At 39.4% G+C, this 22003-nt stretch overlaps 1 protein-coding gene across 1 annotated transcript; it reads right to left on the bottom strand.

Annotated features, from left to right (window-relative positions):
* Positions 1-3187: 3187 nt before the first annotated feature.
* On the bottom strand, positions 3188-21299 carry eIF3k (eukaryotic translation initiation factor 3 subunit k). Its single transcript, XM_067153485.1, has 4 exons — positions 21144-21299; positions 20817-21036; positions 14444-14663; positions 3188-3525 (listed from the first exon to the last, which is right to left on the bottom strand). Exons 1-4 carry the CDS (start codon positions 21194-21196, stop codon positions 3368-3370), a joined length of 651 nt encoding a protein of 216 aa, XP_067009586.1. The 5' UTR covers positions 21197-21299; the 3' UTR covers positions 3188-3367.
* Between the last annotated feature and the right edge of the window lie 704 nt (positions 21300-22003).

Here is a 22003-nt window from a genome sequence, read left to right as displayed (position 1 = left end):
GGTGACCGAATGTTGGACAGGGTTTAGTACCAGTACCGCCAGTTCCGGTTTGGGTCGCGGTGTGGTGACAGCCCGTGCTGAAGTGGGCTTCGTTACCGGTCCTGTTTTGATCCCAGGTTATGTTTGTGCATGCTGTTTGTTCATTTGTAGGTTTGGGTTTTGCAGTCTCAGTGTATTTTGTGGATTAAGGTGGAGGGTCCTGAATTTGCATCTCAATGTGTGTGGGTCTGTGGTTAGTGTTTTGGGACAGTCATGTCAGGGGACTGACAGGGGGTAGTATACTATTATGTGGTACTGAGCATGAGATTTGTAGATCGAGTATCTCTATGTCTTCACTGCTTTAGGGGGAGGTGACATGGATTGCAGAGCTCTTTGGCCGTGGCAACTCTAGGGAGTGCCCACTGTGTTTGTCTGCGTCTCTTCAGGGTTTGGCTACATATGTCAGTGTGTGGGTGGAAAATTAAGTAGTTTCTGGGAGGGCTGACAGGTTCATGATGCTTGAAAAAATGTGCCACATCCAAACCAATAATGTAATCCAAATGAAGCAAAGAAATTTCATAAGCGCAGTCCAACTGAACCCATTTTCAAAAGAAAATACACAGTGAAAGAAAACAGACAGTTTCATTGTGAACCTGTTCTTTAATTGCTTTTAAAGCTACTTTACCAACCAGGAATCATGCACCTGAGATGGCAGTAAAATGTAACAAGGTGAGGAAGAGTGTGTGTCAAGTGTCCATTTAAATGTACATCCCTAACTCTTCCTGCTTCCATGTCTTGTTTGAAGTGCAGTGGATGACGAGAGTCAAGTAAATCCACCTGAGGGTGAGATACACCTCTTAACAGAAATGAAGCAAAGTACAGTTGAACCTGCTTTATACGTAACTCTCTTCTACGTAATTTTCTTTAGGTCCCGCGAAAATATAATATAACAGCGTGTTAATTAAACCTTATTTATACGTAATTCGCCGTTATACGTATTAAGTGTCAGTGAAATATAACTGAGTTTTGCGTAATTGCAATGAGAATGTACTTCTTAAAAAGAAACTACTGTACTTACGAAGTTTCCTCTTTGCCGGCGTAGGTGGAAGTAGAGCGATCGAGTTTCGGTGCTGAAACAGAACACAAAGAGTTTTACCGAGTGACATTGTTGACCCTTACTTACTGGCGGCTTAACAAAGGCAAGTCCCATTCGCTCCCCCACTACCTTCGTCGTTTTTGACACGCCGCGAAACATTGAGATACCTGATAAGCCAAGTGGGCGGTTTTGGTGCGGAAACATAAAATACAGAAAAATTTGTTTGAATATGAGAATTTCTTTCGTGGGAACAACAGCAAATTTCAAAGTATCGTCGCCATAAGACCTATCATTGTCGGTGCGACGTACAGCAACTTGCAAAATAAAATTCAAAGTGCATTATAGAAAAATGCTGGTTCAACATTTAATAACCCTGAGTGATGCAGGAAATGAACCTCTCTCCATTAATTTGCTACAAGCCATGGATTTTATTTCGGCTGCCTCTAATGATTATGGGGATGAAGTTTCGTCTAACAATGAGCTAACGCTACCGGAGGGTATAGAAGTCGATACTTTTGTGTTTTTCGATGATAATCTGGCTGTACGTGGAGAACTACCGGATGAAGAGATTATTGCTGATCTATGCCAACAACGCGGCGCTTGAATCTTGACACCTAAACTGAGTGAAATGTTAAGTGCAATCGAAGCGTGTAGGCGTTACATCAGTGCGAAGAGTTGTAGTGGAAATGCTTTGAATTCATTACTAAGTTTGCTAAAGGAGATTTATACTCTTAATTAAAGAAAAGTGAAACAAGCCAAACTATCTGATTTCTTTAAGGCTGGACCAAGTTCAAAATAATATTTTTTGTCTTAATTTATTATTTGCAAGGATTTACACACGTAGGTCTATTCCATTGGTTTTTCAGTAAATATGTGATGTATTGTGTAAGTCTGATTTCTAAGTAACTCTGAGTTAAAAGTAGTTTCTTGTCTTCCCCTTGATATACGTATAAGTCAGGTTCAACTGTATTTGTCATTGTATTGCTAACTTGTTTCTGTTTTTTAACTCATTTATAATTATAATTTGTAAGAGATGTTCTCTTGTATTCGCAGTTCACTACTTTACTAAAATTTCATGTAAACAATTACAACCCTCAAATTGATAGGCACATTCATGTTTACTATACTCTAAATTAGCTATAATATTGCTTTTGTATGCCTTTTTCGACAGGATATTATAAAGGAGGACTACATGTACCACTGAATTGAGTAAGAAGTTTCAAATATTAAAAACTGTAGCAGCAAATATTTTGCAAAATTTCATTTTTTCATATTTCAGAATTTAAAAAATATGCGTCATCATTATTTACCCTCAAAGTCTTCAATTCTTGTTCCATCTTTTACTGGTCTTGCTCTCTTTCACTCAAACATAGCCTCCATCATCTGTTTTGGCATCACACCATCCTTTGTTCTCTTTACATGCCCGAACTATCTTCCGTAATTACCCAAGTTTCTGGAGAATATCAGCATTGGGATATATTAAGCCTGGTATAGCACTCTTTTGTTGTTTAGGAGAATGTTTCTACTTTATGTTTCATTGATGAAATCCACACACTAGAGGAAATCAGTGACGGAACCTGACAAAATTCTAGCAGAAGATTTTTACATGCAGCATGTTGCATTTGTGCCCAGACTCTCGAGTGATGACCAAAACCAACAAAGACTATGTTTGCTGGGGCCTCAAAGATCGAGCTGCGAACATTTCTTTCCTAAGTCATTAAGGGCGCTGAAACCTGGGTTTATAGCTACGACAATCTAATCTGCTAACGAAAGTTAGGCAAGTTAAAAGCAACGCCAAGCGCACATTAATTCATCTTTTTGATCACAAAAAATAATTGTTCACAAAGAGTTGGTTCCATCTAGCCCAGCAGTTAATGCTGCTTTCTATATGACTATGGTGCCACATCCTTGCTATTCGCCTGACCCTGTACTATGCAACTTCCTCCTATTGCAACTGGAAGGGTGAATAATTCACATAGAGGAGGAAGTTCAGTTTTGAACATGCTGCAAGAAAATGACCTGGAATATTTCCAGCAGTGCCACACAAATCTCTCTAGCACAGTACTCTAAAGGCGAAGGAAACCAGCAGTGTGTAAGGTATATAATGAACTATTTATGAAACAAGTCTGTGAATTTATTGACTTTACCTTGTATGATTTACATCAAAACATCACTGCAACTACTTCAGTTCTCAAGAAGGTGCTGATAGAATGAGGTAAAATTGGTTTCACAGAAACAGAGAGGAAATCAAAAGTATATGCATATTTTATTTATGGAAGGCAACCAACAATCTTAACGGCAAGCAGCCATGATTGCAGCCGAACTTTCGAAATCTATCTTCTCAGTAATATTCTTCGTTTTGATATTCTCATCCTGGTTTGCAATAAATATCATCCCATTACTTTCTTCTTTCCAGCCATACTTCTTCACCCACTGCTTTAATGTCTGATCTGCAAACAAACATGAAAAGTATAATGTTATCAAATGGACATCATTCTTACTATCAAGTCTCAACAAAAGATTCAAGAAATATTCCTACTTTGTGACTGCAGTGGGTTTATCTCCACAATGACAAACACGTGATAAACAGATGTCTACCTGTTCCTAAACACACTGTACCACAGTAAAAGATCCATCGTACAAATAATGACAAATGCAAAGATGCCAATATATGAATGAGTACGGTATGTCCCTAACCACCATTAATGCAAGCAAGTTCATCTCTCTTAATATAGAGAGATGTTGTATATAATCAGAGTTGATAAAATGAGAAATGTGGAAGGACTTGGGTGGGGGTGGGGGGTGGGGGTATTAGAAAACAAAGAAATTGTGAGAAGAGTCAAGAAGCGCAAGCTTCAACATTTTGCCCACGTCAAGCGAAATAATCTCCACCATCGTCTTGTATTCAGGAATCATTCAAGGCAAATATTTTCGCACTGCAAGATGTGTGGTTAAGGTTATTTTTAATATTTATAACTTTTGCTTTCTCAATGATTCATTTGTTTCTACATTCGTCCCTGTTTTTATCTCCTCGTAAGATGTGTATTGTTTAATGTAACGCCTTGTGTAACATAAATGTCTACATGCTAGCCTATTTCCCACATTTTGGCTGAAGATGACGCCAAACAGCGTCGAAACTAGTTCCAATTGTAAATATATGTTGTAAATAAACTATAACATTTTTGTATTGAAAAGGTGGACCCTTTTAAGCTTCCTATCTTCCATGCAAAGTAAGATCGGACGCAAGTGAGCTCCTGGTAAAAGAAGAACACTGCTACTAAGGAGTGGTATGAGAAATCTACCTTTAAAATATTTTGAGTAGCAACTGTTAAACAACTGATCGCCAATGTTTGCTAAGATGATGCTGCATGGAAAGCAGTCGTCGTCACCAGAGATTCCTACTTTCAGGAAGAGCAAATAGTAATGGATGAAAACCGTGACTGGTGTGTGTTATTGGACATGTACTTGGGGGGGGGAACTCCCTTCATGTATACTCGTATCTTTGCTCCAATGATCAAGCTCATCACTTTTCTGGTACTTCACAGAAGCAAATTTCAAATCAAATAAATTACTCGGATCCTGAAATAGAGGATGCCTTCACAAAACACACAAACGTGTACAAAATGTTTTTGTTTTGCATTTCTCGTTGCTAGAGTCGATCAAATACTCCATTCTTTTTGAAGAGCTTGTGAAGTGGTATCGTTTGTGGTGTCTAGTGTAGAGTTTATACACGCATTTCAAACAGTCTTCACGGAAACTAGTTTTTGTGCACAGTTTGCAATGAAATCCATGAATTGCTTACTGAGCTAAGGCACTCTCGATATTGTCCAGTTCAATGCAGCTCTGGCTTATCACTGCATAACAAAAAACACCATGGCGCAACAACCTTCGAAGGGCCTTGGCCTACCAAGCGACCGCTACACAGCCTGAAGGCCTGCAGATTACAAGGTGACGTGCGGTCAACACGACGAATCCTCTTGGCTGTCGAGACCAGGGCCGCTATCTCACCGCCAGATAGCTCCTCAATTGTAATCACGCAGGCTGAGTGGACCTCGAACCAGCCCTCAGATCCAGGTAAAAATCCCTGGCCTGGCATCGAACCCGGGGTCTCCGGGTAAGAGGCAGGCACGCTACTTCTTCACCACGGGGCCAGCTCTTATCACTGCATCTTAGAGTAAAATTCTATGTAATTTCTGACTTCTGGATGGCAAGTGTGTATTCAGTCAGAGGAACGTTTCTATTGTCAGCTCATAGACAAGTCTCGAAGGTGAGCGGCATCACACTCCAAGGGCTGTTTTCAAGAATCCTAGATATCTGATACTGTTAGATGTTCCCACATTATTTCTACACCATATGCAAAAGAAGATTCTACTTTTGCTCAGAAAGCCACTGGAAAGAAGAAACACAAACTTGGAATGAAGTTTATGAATAAGTGGCTTATCTTCTTGCACATTTAGAGAATTGAATAGTGGAAGGACAAGTCTGAGAAACTCAGGTAAAGTTTGGTGGATGGATTTCCAAACTCTTAACTTCCTGAAATATTGAGCTTGTCTTGCCAGAGTCTGCTTCACACACACACACACACACGCACACACGCACACGCACACGCACACACACACACACACACACACACACACACAAAAAAACATTTTCAAAAGTTTATGCTGATCTAAGATTCTTTTTACACACTGTAACAGAGATAACCATCTATTGAAAATGTATTACAATATTTTGTGAGGCTTTTCTCCAAATTTTTTTTTTTTTTGCTATTTGTTTAACGTCGCACTAACACATCAAAGTTTTTCGGCGACGGAAAGATGGGAGACTGGGAAGGAAGCGGCCGTGGCCTTCTTTAAGGTACAGCCCCAGCATTTGCCTGGTGTGAAAATGGGAAACCATCTTCAGGGCTGCCAACAGTGGGATTCGAACCCACTATCTCCCAGATGCAAGCTCACAGTTGCTCGCCCCTAACCGCACAGCCACTTGCTTGGTTCTCCAAAGATTTGCCAGAGATTTAAAGTATTTTGGCTCTTGCTCTTACTAGTAATAATGAATATCAATTGAAAACTTCGAAATTGACATTTTAAAGATCATTACAGCTCTTTAAAGCAACAAAATGCACAGCCTTGCACATGAATATTTGGTTTTTCTCTACAGATAAATGAACCTACACCTAAGGAATTACTGGTCATAGTACTTGCCATGTCACATGCAAGACCTGCACAATTCTCCCATAAGATTTTACTCTTTTTCAATTCACTATCCAAAAATTTAAAAATTCCTTCCCCTATATTGTCACATGATTCCTGAAGTGTAAGTATGATTGTTGAAATTTTCCCATTTTCATATCAAAGTATTACATCTACTGGCTAACGCTTCTTTTCATCCATATCAATGCCGCCTGTAGCCAGTGCAAAAGGCTGAGGCTGGGTGTATGGCATCACGACGCGCAGGTTGCCTATGGGCATCAAAAGACCTGCACCTGGCGAGCCAAATATGTCCTCGGACACTCCTGGCACTAAAAGCCATACATTATTTCATTTCGCTACTAGCCAACTTCTAATTAGCTCTGCTTTTTAGGTTTTAGTACAGCCAAACCTGGAGGCTATTTTTTAATCCGGAAACATTTTCTTGTACAGACGTCAGCATGGCCACTGAAAGCTACATCCAGATTATGCTCAACAAGGAATGTTGTAAATAATATCTGCATTTGTTACAGCACTTTTGTATTCACAGTTTCTCACAAACAACGTTAAATATCCGTTTGAGTCCCTCAACTTCACAGCATTTTTATGCAGTTTTTTTGTCACCTGCTTTCTGACAATCATCTCATCCACCACGTGGAATGGAAAAACCACACAAACAAACCACGAAATATGCAGGAAAAGGATTTTAAATAATGTAGCAGACATGGCCATCGTTGGATACATTCCTTCTTGAATTTTTGGTTCGTTGATCATGTTAATATTGCCTACACCATCACTGCACGCTTTCTGCTGCACCAGATATTTCATTGTTCACCCTTTCTCTCTGACAAGCATTATAGGCATTACTGATGACAAAAAGATACACAAGCATTAACTCTGGCACTACATCAACAACAGAGCACACAGATTCCTGCTATAGAAACATAAAAACAAGAGTTCCTGTGCCAGTCCCTGCCAAGTTTCAGCTATACACGCCACCAACTAATCCATGGAAGACAGCTTACGTGAAGAATGAAGACAAGCATCATGACTGGCATGCACTTCGCTCGGGCAGTAAAAACGTAAAAAAAAAAAATTTCCAAATGAACAAAAAATTTTTAATTATTGACACAGCATTCATGAGCGTATAATCACAGGACAAAATTCATAATTATGACTGACATGTAATGGCTAGCATCTTTGCATTACCAATATTTACAAAATGTTTTAGCAACGGCTGACATAAACAACATCCACTATAAGTTAGACTACTTCTACTGAATGTCGACTGTTGGTCTTAAGGCTCAAGGAATGTTACAGGCAATTGAAATGGTAATGTCAAACTTTATGTTGGCCAGCAGCATAGGAGAGATATTGATTTACCATTTATAAACAATAAATTCCGTGCCAAAAGCCTGGATTCAATTACAAACCTCTCTGCAGAGTTCGTATGATGATGATGATGATTGTTTAAAGGGACCTAACATCTTGGTCAGCGGCTCTGATACGGTTCATGGGATTTGTCTCCTGGATGGGGATGTTAAGCTTGAAGCAGATCACTTGGTGTTAATCAACTGAGTAGGTTATGAGCCGACGCCAGGTTTCAGCCTCTATCTGCCTAATCATCCCACATCCAGACATGCAGGTCGCCCATGAGCATCAAATAGAAAGACTTGCACCAGGAAAAGCCATACAGTAAGTAAATAATAAATGTTGGTAATGGAATGTTACAACACCTTTGACCTGCCCAGGGTCAGCCCCACATCGGGGGTCTACGTTGCTTCACGTCCGTAGGTTTAACCACTACACTGCCCTACACGTGTCCCCCAGGTGGTGCTAAAAAAGCAACAATGATAAGATGAGACCGAACTGTCGGAAATGACCTCTCGGTCAAAGAGCGAACAAGAAGGAGATGTGTGTTCCTTTTCAGGACCCTCAAGTTCGTAGAATTGGACAATCACTGAGCATTTGTCAATTGAATATCGAAGGGATTAGTCAAGCAAAATGTATGTTTCCAGGATTGCACTGAAATATGCAGTTGATGTCATCGTGCTTCAAGAAACACACACAGCAGACAAACTACAGTTACAGAGTAGGGGGAAAATTCCAGGCTTTAAATTGATATCGTCGATCAACAAAATTACGGCCTTGCAACTTATGTCAGGAATTATATAACAAATTACCAATTACTATCAGTAAACTCTGAAAATGACATTTTTACTACTACAGTTAACATTGAAAACTTGACAATAGTTAATGTGTATAAGCCACCAGATATTACTTGGTCTAATCCTATAACTTCTCTTCAGTATCCTACTATATATCTCTGTGATTTAAACAGTCATTATCATCATCATCATCATCATCATCATCATCATCATCATCATCATCATCTTTGAGGATATAACAAGGATGACTCTAATGGTGAAGTTCTTGTGGACTGGATGGAAACTGAAAATTTGAATCTGATTTTTGATGCTAAGGACCTGCCTACCTTTCAATCAGCTTGCTGGTCTCAAGGATACACCCCAGATCTTTGTTTCACAAATCGGCTTCATAATTCACACAATCAAGTTCGACGTACAGCGCTCAATGATTTCCCACATAGTCAACATAGACCCGTTCTCTTGGAGATTGGGATGTCTATACCTGTTGTTCGATCACATCCTAAACTGAGGTGGAACTTCAAGAAAGCCAACTGAACTGAATTTGCAAAGCAAACAGACTCCAATATGAGATGGATCAAACCAACATACAACTACAGCAGATCTGTAGGGGTTATAAAAGGTGCAGCCAGACGATGCATCCCTAGAGGATATCCCTGGCTGGAGTTCAGAGAGTGAGGAATTACTAAGAGAATATGAAGAACATCCTAATTCTGACAATGCAGCTGGTCTCCTCCAATCCTTGGATGAGAGTCGAAGAAGGATCTGGCATGAAACACTGGAATCCCTACACCCATTCTAGCAGGAAGGTCTGTTCTATAATTAGGAAATTGGACTCTTCAAACCTTGCAACTAATAGATCAGAAACAGCCATCAATCTGAATGATTTTGCTAATCATCAATATCAGTTTCCAAAAACACAAAAGACAAGCAAACCAAAAAGGATATCAAATTAAAGTTGAACATCAAGAAAAGAACAGCACCGCAGACTTGTGAATTCTCTACCCCATTCAAAGAAAGGGAAACTAAAGCCGTAATAAAAAGTATGAAACTTGGAAAAGCTGCAGGATTTGATGGAATTTACCCTGAATTTTTGGCTCAATGCGGACCAGCCACAATAAAATGGTTAACCAACTTCGTCACTAATATTTTGCAAACTGGAAACATCCAACCTATGATGAAGAAAACAAATATTATAGCCATACTGAAACCAAATAAAGATCCATCTAAAGTGGAAAGCTACCGTCCAATAGCACTTCTTAAGGCGGCTACACACATTACGGTACATGTGTGCGATTTAACTGCAACGATGAACTGCGTAGTAAAACTGAAAGCCCTATAGCCTCCACACGGTACAGATAACTGCGTCGATCGACAGTACTCATCACCTCATCAGACATTTATCAAAGCAACATGTCATTGACGGACGATGACGTACTAGCGGTGTTGGGCCTATGCGTGTGTATAATGAAAAAGCAAAAAGCGTGTGGTGTAAAGATTGGCTACTACAGAGAAAGCAATATTCACACGTAAATTTATTAAATGAGTTACGCTTCGTACCACAGAATAACAGCACGTTAGTCCTGTTCGGTCAGGTTCCATGGCTAAATGGTTAGCGTGCTGGCCTTTGGTCAGAGGGGTACCGGGTTCAATTCCTGGCAGGGCGTAATATTGGAAGTACAACTGTCACATGGAAATTTACAGTATATTGCAGAATTTCCTTTAAGCATCTTATATTTCGGGGAAAAGACTCCAAGACAGCTGCAGATAATATATTCCAGTTATCGGTTTCGCACAGTTACAGTAAAACCTCGTTAATTCGAAGTCGTCGGGACTCAAAAATCGGACTTCGAATTACGTGATTTCGAATTAACCGCCAATTCGCAATTCAGAAGTACCAACCCTTGCCGCGTTACAAAATATTCTAAGGCCCGTTGTAGCATGCAGTTAACCTTGATTCACAGTGTATACTATACAGTATGCATTTTAGATGCCTTGTATTTACACAGAAAGTAACCGATGCTCTTAAAATCGAACTTTCCTATGACTATCCTCGGACAATTTCCCGCCATGGCACTTTTCTCGCACTTCAGATATATAAACACTTGCAGCGTCACAAAGTATTCTAAGACCCATTAATAAATGCAATCACCTCGATTCACAGTTTAAACCTTTCAAATGCCATGGAAAAAACTATTTCCGAAATGTATCCAACAAGGTGCATTTACAATGTTCAAATAATGCACTTGGATAAATCACTGACAAACATAACCTCACGCAACGAAAGAAAAAAATCGCACAATTCAAAGACGAGGATAAATTATGCCGGTTCCCCTATGCAAATGCATTATTTTTTGGATTTCTGTACTGTTTGCATCTTTAGATGCTTTGTACTGGCATGGAAAGTGCCCGACGCCCTTAAAACATTGTAGCTTATTGAATTCTCCTATGGCGAGGCGATAAAGTATCTCGCGTCCATGTGCACTACTATGAGCCCCATCCCTCACCCTTGTATGATTTCCCGGCTGGCAATTTCTCCTTTAAAACCATAAGACCATTTGGGATCGCATTGAAATAAAGCAATGCAGTTTCACCGGCAATGACAATATTGTTCGGTGCGTACGAATTTATTATATGAGCCACGTTTTTTCGTCAACTGTTGGTATCGCCAGTGTTCGCGGATTCTGTTTTCCCGCACACTGCCTGTTGCGTGATATTATGGCGTTCCTTAAAAGGTTGAATACAAAAGAATTCCGATTTCATTCAACTTGGCAATTATGAAGCGCACTGTAGACCCACCGAAGTGAGTGTAAATGCGGAAAGCTACCCCTCCACGTTCCGGAACACGCGTTCTATTATGACGCGGATAAATTTCGAGTTGAAATTACTCTGTAACGTACTATTGTTTTAAAATGTAAAGGCAGTTTCGAATTAAAAGTCTGAATTTCGGTAATGGGGCCGACATTGTACTTCGAATTAAACAATTGAAATAACATGCAAAACTGTATCTCATGTTTCCGGGAACGAGAGCTTCTTCGAATTAGGCGGGATTTTGAATTAACCGATTTCGAATTATCGAGGTTCTACTGTATACAGTAATGTGTGTAGCCGCCTTAACGTTGATTTTACGAGAAAATTATTCTTAGCGTTACATGTAGTATGTGTTGTTCATATAAGAAGTCCAACTGATGAAAATACCACAAACGTGGAGTGTATATCTTGTCAGTGCCTGACCCCGTTATTTTAGATTGTTTAACTTTGTTTAACTCCTTTTTGTAAGAACTCCTAAGATTATTAATCTTTTTTACAACTACGTCTCTGTTGGCTTTGCAGTCAATTAATTTATATTTTGCAATCAATTTACTGTAGGCGGCGTCTTTTCTGTTCCGACTGTCATAATCTTTAGACTTCGTCTGCCAGAGACAAGATTCATTTCTATAGCATTCAATGAAAGCTTCTAAATGCTCACGATATCCGCTTTGGTCTTCCTGAGACATGTTGTGATATCTTAACGAGTGACTCACTTGAACTGAGCAATCGGCAGCTGCCACGGTCCACACGTTGCGATAAAACTGTGTAAACGCAATCGACACAGTTTTATTGGTTAGAAAAATGAACTTGCTCCGATGAACTGTGCAAGCAGAAATTACTGCAACGATTTACCATCCACACGTGAGATAAATCTCCGCAGTTCAGTTGGTGCAGTTAAACTGCACAGTTATACAGTAACGTGTGTAGCCGCCTTAAGTGTCACATATAAACTCCTTGAGCGACTGATCTACAATAGAATTTATGAAACAACAGCTACATTCCTATAGAGCAAGCAGGATTTAGACCTGGAAGAAGTTGTAATGATCAAGTACTGCCTCTCACCACGTATATCGAGAATGGACATGAGAGGAAATCAGCAAGTGTGGCTGCCTTTTTGGATCTATCAGCTACCTACGATACCGTCTGGCGAGAAGGACTCCTAAATTTGTTTAGTGTTAGTGTTATCCCATGTCATAAACTTACGGCCTTACTTAGCAATATGTTTAGTAATAGGTACTTCCAGATCTACGCTGATAATGACAGAATTAGAGTGTTTAAATAATACAATGGTTTACCTCAAGGATCAGTCCTCACCCCCTTCTTTTCAGTCTGTACATATACGACTTCCCAGACACATCAAGAAAATTCATTTATGCTGATGACATTTGTTTGGTGACTCAGTGCTCGAACTCTTATTCAAACCAACAATAAAATTCCGAGGTCAAGTGTTGCCGTTCTGCAGTACACCAAAATACACTTGATACAACTTTGAGTTTCAAGCAACATCTCTCAAATGTAGCTGCTAAAGTTAAAACTAGAAATAATATTCCTCAGAAACTTGCTGGTACATCACGGGGAGCCAATACTCATGTTCTAAAATCAACAGCATTAGCCTTATCATATTCTGTTACTGAATACTGCTGCCCCTCTTGGATCAATAGTGTTCACACTAAGAAGATTGATGTACAACTCAATCAGGCAATGTGCATAATCACGAGATGCATTCGGAGCACGAACACGCTATGGCATCCTGTTCTCAGCAATATTCCACCTCCAGCCCTACGACGATCAGGTTTGGAAAAACATTCAGCAGAACCCCCAACTACCCATCCAACAAGATATTACAAACACTGAACATCAACGACTAAAATCAAGGAAACCACCCTGACGTACAGCAACAGATCTTGAAAGAACCTCTTTTCATGTTAACAGTTCATGGAAAACCCAGTGGGATCAGTCTTCAATGGTCAACCAACATCTAGTTGAGAATCCTTCTAAATGCGTACAAGAATTTGATCTTCTAAGGTGACTTCAATTGGATAAGAACTGGACAAGGCAGATGTGGTTATCTATTGTGCAAACGAGGTTGGACTAGCTCTGCAGATTGTGATTGTGGTGCCTCTTCTCAGTCAAACCTCCACATTGTTCCGACTGCCCAATTCGAGCCTTCAAAGGAACAGTAATGGACATTCACCGCACATCCGATGAAGCAGTTGATTGGGTCAAAATACTAGATCTAGAGTTGTAGTATTCTACGGACTTGTGACATTTATCCTGAAACTATACATATGTACATATATTCATCATATGATAAATAATAAATAAGCCCGATATCTGCTTCTAGCAGTTCCCTTGTGTTATTGCAGCCTAACCTTATCTTTAGTTCGCAGATCAAGGAAGTTATAACAACTGATAGGCTTATTTAATTAATCATTCAATTATATGTCAGTAGTTTGCTAGAAAATGAGTTGAAAGCAAACATTTCAATCCCTTCCATAGAGTGCAAAATACTGTCTGCTTTTCATCGAGATGAACTGATGCAACATTAGGCTACAAAAGTAAACGTATCATGTACAATACGTTGTTTTATTTCTTTGTATGGCTGAAAATATGAATACATTTTCATTGAATTTAGTTGCATTACAATTATTGTAGCAGTTTAATGACCAAGAAATTATAATAGAACTTAGCCTATATAACAACTCGCTGGCCAAAACCTAAATCAGCCTGGGCGGCTCTACAGCAACCAAAGAAGCTTATACAACTATAGCAGCCACTACTGGAGTGGAGAGTTCAACCACTTCTCATCTAGTGTTTGCGTGCTGGAAATTACTTCAAAGCAATAATGAGCTGGCGTGGACACTCAGCAGATAAGGAGGTTCTGCCAACATTATAAAAACCACAAAGATTCTGTGTTCTCGACTGTACGTAACATGAAATATTCTGTTAATCCCACTCCCAATGCCATATTTTTCACAAGAAAAGATCTAAACCGTGTTTAAAATGTAGTAAAAATTAATAGAGTATTGAATTTAATATATTCACCTACAAAATAACACAGTAAGAAGGTTGAGAAATTAAGGGAATAGTTTAAAAACGATAAGAAAAAAATTGAACTACTTAAAAGAAATAAATTTTAAAAGGTATATCTACATTAAAATAATATGATACATTCACATTAGAAGTGATAAGAAGGGTAGTCTTACCGTCCACTCCTCCAAGAAGCTGAGCAAGAACTCCTCTGTCAATGGTCTGGAATGTGATGCCGACAACGTGGCATACAAACTTGCGAATGGAATCATTGAAACCTACAATGTTTGAACACAATTCTGGCCTAGAATGGACTCTGGCCCAAAATTCTTGGAAATCGCATCGTTCCAGGATGTCAGCCAGGTACATGATTTGATCTATGGGAGGTTCCGCAAGCTGAAAGCATAGATATAAGATACAAATTACACTAATGTTACTACGTACAAGAGCTTAAAAGTACAAAAATTACATTTGTTGCTTCATAAAAAGTGCTTAGAACATTGTAGTCAATAGCTCTATGAACTTAATGTACATTAAGTATCCCTGATAAGTTTATCTGTAGTGTCTGTACAGGTATACTAGGACAAAATATTGGACACAGATCATTTCAAAAGATTATGTCCTCTCAGTACCACAGGATGATGATAAACAATTATCCCTCGCTGAAGACTCGTACAGCTGTGTTCCTGCAGGCCAAAAAGGTGAACTGCAAGTCAAAGTACGAAACAGCATTTTCCCCAGGTATAGTGGACATGGAAGCATAGTTTATTTCTACGTTCCATGACAAAAGTTTTCCGAGCACCAAGAGTAAGGATAAAACGTTGGACCACAGTCAGTTACAGACAGGATACTTTGTTTATGCAAGTGACAAAATCATGAAACAGGATTATATTTTACATAAAGCATGTACAATCTGTTTGAAGCCCTTCTAGGTCAAAACATTGTCATTTTATTGCAACAAAAACTTTCCAGCCTCACAACAGTTTTATGTAACATTTAACTAAGTCGACACTGGAAAGTATGGCTTCATTCTAAAAAAAAATTGTCATTTTATGCTCTTAAAAAAAAAAGTGAATTTAGGTTTCATACTAAATTTACTTTTTAATACAAAATCCAGATTTCTTTCCATGAAAATTTTGCCTTTCCTGCATAATGTTACAAATTTCTGCATAAATTTAATGAAGAACATTCAAATAAAGTTTAGTAGTATGGAGGCAAACCAAACTGACTCTTGACAAGTAAGGTTACCCAGGATGTCAGTGAGTAATCCTAGAGCTCCCAGTGTACCACGTGATGTATAAAGCATATTTTTATCTTTTCGAGTAGAGATGATAATTATAACAAATGTATATCTCTCTAAATTATGTTCTGTGTCATAGTTTTTATGCAGAATATATTTCATTTTAATGAAGAAATGAATGAAATACATAGAAGTTTAAATGCAGAAACACCTGTTTCTTTATACAGCAGGTAACTACTGTTAAAAACTACAAAATGGAAGCCTCACAGTTCTCTTCATAGTTCAGATCTGTTGTGTTTGTAGAAATATGCAATATACTGCACCATGAGGGCTGTACAGATTTTTGTTTTCGCTAAATAATGTCAAATTCATAGAAGTGAAATTAATTCCATTTTTATACCAAAATTTACAATTGTTACAATAAAATAGGGCCCCTAAGTTTAATGCACTTGATTGTTTTAAGACATTTTAGCATACTGAATCTGTGCGGATTACCAAAACAATTTTTATAACAAAAACATACAATAATATTACATTACACCATAATTAATGCTCTAATTTCACCCAAGTACAATTTGGCAACATCATCCAGTCACTGCCGGTCTGAGAACACAATTTTGTTTCTTTTTAGAACTTCCTTTACATCGCACGGACACAGAAAGGTCTTAAGGTGATGATGGGAGAGGAAAGGGCTAGGACTGGTAAGGAAGTGGCTGTGGCCTTAATTTAGGTACAAACCCAGCATTTGCCTGGTGTGAAAAAGGGAAACCACACATAACCATCTTCAGAGCTGCCGACAGTGGGGTTCGAACCCAGTAACTCCCGGATGCAAGATCACAGCTCGGTGCCCCTAACCGCACGGCCACTTGTCCAGTAAGAACATAAGTCTTTCCTGCATTTCTCTGTTGTTACTTTGATCCAATTCTTCCCTCTTAACATGGCACCTCGAAGACCCATACCAGGAAGATCCCATCACGATACCCACTGCAGAAGATGCGATGAGAGTGAAACCTTAGCTCCCATGTTCGGTTTCAGACCCTTTGTGAAACTCTTAGACACCCATCCCACCACACCTCAGGTCGTCTAATGCAGAGTCCCTCCGAGGCAAAGGCTTCTGTTATTTCTATATTAGCTTCCAGCCCATTTGCAACATTAGAAATCCATATTAAATCACTAGGTACGAAGACAACAATCAGTAATGTATCATCTACAACGTGGCATAATAAGCACCTGTTTGTGGACAGTTGTTAAAAGCTGTTGTCACATTTATGTTGACTACTGGGGTGGAACACAATGTACCAGTACATAAGAATCAGTCAATCACTACCGATCTGCATTTAGGGCAGTCGCCCAGGTGACAAATTCCCTATCTGTTGTTTTCCTAGCCTTTTCTTAAACGATCGCAAGAAATTGGAAATTTATTGAACATCTCCCTTTGGTAAGTTATTCCAATCCCTAACTCCCCTACCTACAGTATAAACGAATATTTGCACCAATTTGTCCTCTTGAATTCCAGCTATCTCTTCATATTGCGATCTTTCCTACTTTTAAAGACATCACTCAAACATATTCGTCCACTGATATCATTCCACGCCATCCCTCCACTGACAGCTCAGAACATACTACTTATAATACCAATACAAATGGTCTGTTATTGGACATTATAAATTTTCCAGCTAACTCATTCCTGCTTGCCAGCGTTTCGCCCCCGTGTGCTAGGTTGGGCTCATCAGTTGGTACTTAGCACACCTACCAAGACGCATGGCTAGTGCATACCGTGGAGGCCACTGCATAGGCTACTTGAAGCCATTGGCAGTGCCAATGCACTACGACACTCTTTTGTCTTGCTATCAAAAATTGATGCCTGCTTGGCCATTAGATGATACAGATGTTGATTCCCATAGGGAATCTGAAATATTTGTCCCGAATGAGTAAATTTATAATACCAATATAAATGGTCCGTTATTGGACATTATAAATTTTCCAGCTAACTCATTCCTGGTTGCCAGCGTTTCGCCCCATGTGCTAGTTGTGTTGTTGGAATGTTAGTAATCTGCTAGAACAGAGAAGAAAATGAAGTATAAGAGTTTAGTCAATAGAATGTCTATTGAACGTGTGGAATAAGTGCTTACTTACATAGTACTGTTGACTGGTCAATGTGTAATACACTACAAGGAGGGAGCATCTGCACCTATTCAATATCTTATAACGAGATTAGTATCGAGGAAACTAATAACACACCACAATATTTCAATGTAAATCATCCAACATTCTCAACTGTATGAACGCACAAGATAAACAATTCACATCATTGACATTCTAGAAAGCTTGGTACAAACACATCTGTGAATGTACACAATACTTTACCAACATTAATATAACTCCAAAGTGTACCGCAAGAATACTGTGAACATTTTATGTTATAGAACATTGTATTTTAATGTACTATACTGTATGTTACCAGCTGTTATCACATACATATTTTTTTTTTTTTTGCTAGTGGCTTTATGTTGCACCGACACAGATAGGTCTTATGGCGACGATGGGACAGGAAATGGCTAGCAGTGGGAAGGAAGCGGCCGTGGCCTTAAGGTACAGCCCCAGCATTTGCCTGGTGTGAAAATGGGAAACCACGGAAAACCATTTTCAGGGCTGCCGATAGTGGGGTTCGAACCTACTATCTCCCGAATACTGGATACTGGCCGCACTTAAGCGGCTGCAGCTATCGAGCTTGGTCATACATATCTTGGAATATTCTAGAATGCTTGGTACAAACATCCATGAATGTATGCAACGATTTACCAACATGAATTAAACTCCAAAGTGTACCTCAAGAATACTATAAACATTTTAAGTGTAAAAATTGTATTTTAACAAATTATCTGTTACTCACGAACAGTACTCCAGAATTTTAGTAACATATGCATGTCATAAAATATCGACGCTTGTTTTTTAAACCAGAGGGCACATAATATCATTGTATACTTTAATATCACTCATATATGCGACTTTCTTCGTTAGATTTAGTAATGTTTTTATATGTTAATAACTTTGGATCTCATGACCAGCTGAGGATGACCCCTGTGAGGGTCGAAAGTGGTACTGCATAGTAATAAGACATAATAAAGTATTGATTAGGTGGACGGTATCCATTCTTTGTGATTGTAACCTGTCACTACCAGTGGTTTTTGGTGGATTACAACCTAACCTGTCACTATTAGTGGTTTTTGGTGGATCACAACCTAACCTGTCACTATCAGTGGTTTTCGGTGAATCACAATTGCTTTTGTAAGGGATGCTAGAGGCCTGTTGGCCACTTCGCGGCCCTAACCTGGGGACTTACGCCCCCAGACCCCCTCTGCTTGTCCCCAGACCAATGGTTTTGCCACTAGCCGGACTTAACCAAACCAGACCAATGTTTTTCATACTTGCCGGACGCACTTAACACTCGTAAAGTTTTCGCGAGATCAAGTCAGCCCCATCTTATCACACCATTAATATCTATTATTATTATTATTACTTATATATTACAAACCAACTAGTCAAGTTGTAACCCAATCTAGTACCTGTGAATTGTGTTACACAGTCTCAAACAGCTAAATATACCAGACCAGTAATTCATACATTCAGCAGCCGTTACACGTCCCTTCAAATTATCCGCCTGGTTTACAAACATCAACTCGCTAATCACGTCATATAGACGCACAAACAGCAGCCGCGGAGCCCGTGCTGGCGGATCCTGGACTTATACCATACTTGTTGAGGGTGTAAGAAAAATGATTTGGACCATAAACAGCTTAATCTTTATAATGAAGTAGAAATGTGTTATATTGATCACTCCTAGTTGTTAAATTTCGTATGTTAATAAAACAGTCTTCTTTAAGTACGTATTTATCTTAGCTTGAAGGAGCGAAAATCAAAGGTATTTTGATGTTGATTAGAGCCTGTGGTGTAATGTTTGTAACAAGAGGAGAGTAAATACTTAGGAAAACTTTTAAAAGAAAAAACTGTGAGTGTACATACCCCTTTGTTTTGTAATGATGTAAATAAGTTAAAGAAGAGGTTAGTTAAAGAAAAACAATGTATGTTCATTTATCTCTTTGACTGTTATGGTGTTAATCAGTTGCTATGGTAGCGCTGAAATGACTGACGCTTGCGTTTCTAGTGTTGTATCGATGTGAGATTGGCGCAGGAGGTTTGAGATTAAGGCTGAAGATGCCTTTATAATGGGCGAAACATGTCCCTGTAATTAATATGATATTTAATTCTGAATTACTAGACCTCTCTTCGTATTCAATAGGTGGAATAGGTGGAAATTAAACACTTATAACATTCTTTGTCTTTACGTACATTTCAATACAAACCAAACATGAGAATTATAACGTGTAATGTAGGTGTAATAGTCTAAATAGACTGGGCAAAGTTTGGGAAGGGAAAACATAACCGCAATCTTCACGTGGAAGGTCAGAGTTTCTGGTGGGGTTGAACGTGAGGATAATAGATTATTTGTTACACCCACGGAATCTCAGGAGTGCTACGTTACTGCCCATTACTAAACAGTACATTTTGCTCGGTACTACAATAATCTCCAACTGCTGGAAGGCCTACAACTGCCTCCAGGACAAGCGATTTCTTCACTTAAAAGTTGATCATTCAGTGGAATATTTGGCCATCGTGAAGAGTGAACACGTCCACAAACTAAATGAAGAACTCGCTGAGCAAACAACTGAAAGTGGAGAAACGCTATGGAATCCCTACCTGCGTCAGGACGAAAAAATAATTTCCTCAGGTATTTATCAGAACATCTATTCAAATACTCCTTCTCTTGAGAAGAGACACCGAGTGTTCATTAATTCAAGTGTTCACCACTTCTCGTAATTTTTGTCTAACCTATCCAGACCAATCGTTTTGTCACTAACCTAACCTATAGAGGCCAATGCCGGGATGCTTGCTTTTATTACTCCCCGGACCTAACTCATCCAGCCCAACGGTCTTGTCATTCCTCAGACCTAGCCAATGCAGTCCTACGGTCATGTCACTAAAAACGCGTAAGTTGACAAGCCTGCCGAACGTTACAAGACAAGCTGCACCAAGTCAGACCTCTAACCTAACTTTCGCCCACCGGGTACGGAAGTTTTACCAAAACTTGTTACTGTTTATTTTCAATCAATGGTGTGAAATAAAACTCGAAAACATTACGTTCAACCGACACAGCAAGCAACTGCAATACTGACTGGCCAAGATGGATTGTTAATACCGAACTGTTTTGCACAAAGGAATCTCATAAAAGTATTTAAAAACATACTTACGAGTTTCGCACTGAGAAGACATTTACACAGTACAAAATCGGTGTGTGGAAAATTTGTCAGGGCCTTCAACAATATCTGACAGATAATATCCAAATTTGTGCTAAGTGGATTCAGTTGGTAAAGTTTCAATACAGCTAAATTTGCCTCCAGATCATAGGAGTTTTCTCGCGACTGCACTTCAACGTAGCGTTCAAAGGTGGCCAAATTATCTGGATTATACCTAGAACAAGAAAGTGCAAGACATGTAAATAGTTTGACACACATCGCTATGCTGCCTGGACACAAGTTCTAACTAAATGATTAAGGGTAACGTTTATTAAAACTTGCCTTTCTATTCCCTTAAGCATAGATGCAACTGTTTGCCTCATTCCGTCTTCCATCGTAAATGTTTGCACGCTACTCTTTTCTAACCTAAGCAATATGGTGCAAAAATGAACGAAACAGCGTGCAATTACGCTCCACAGTGCTCCAAAGAGAATGCAGTGCTCCACAGCAAGGATCAGAACCAATTCGTCTTGTTCTAGTTGGTCTTGATCAGAACACAGAACACCAATATATAAAAGTAGTGATGTGCGCGAATTCTATCCTCTTTGCCTGGAATCGCGAGAATCGGTTCCTACTAGTGATGGGTCGTTCATGAACGAACTGACTCTTTTGAACGACTCATTGAAGAGCTAGCTCAATGAGAGTCGACTCTTGTAAGAGCTAGGCTCCCTCCTTGCTCCTTGAGAGCTAGTCGTTCAATACGAGTCGACTCTTGTATGAGCTAGCTCCCTCCTTGCTCCCTGAGAGCTAGCACGAGCCGACTCTTACAGAGCTAGCTCGTCACATCGACTCCCGTTCATTTCTAGCCAATGCCATGCCTCAGATAATCACGTGACGTACAGAGGCCGCTTTCTTTTTTATAGGCTGCCCAGTCTAGCCTCTTCCCGCATTCAGTCAGTGCTCTGAGTCAGCTCTGAGTGCAGTGGTTGTGGTCTGTTTGTTAGGTACGTTTCTGTGCCATAGTTCTGGCAACCTGCAACGTAACGAAACAATGAAATGAAATAAACAACATGTTACTGAGCAATACTTACCTGTTCACTTCCTGTATACACTCATAATCTATGAAGGATATAGGGCCTAGTATAGATCCAGTAGGTGAGGAGCAAATAAACGACACGAAGTTCGGGTTAACTAACCTCAAC

The sequence above is a fragment of the Anabrus simplex genome, chromosome 9, assembly GCF_040414725.1.
Source record: "Anabrus simplex isolate iqAnaSimp1 chromosome 9, ASM4041472v1, whole genome shotgun sequence".
In the NCBI taxonomy this organism is placed as follows: domain Eukaryota; kingdom Metazoa; phylum Arthropoda; class Insecta; order Orthoptera; family Tettigoniidae; genus Anabrus; species Anabrus simplex.
Note: the sequence above shows the minus strand (reverse complement) of the source record. Positions and strands in the feature narration are given on the sequence as shown.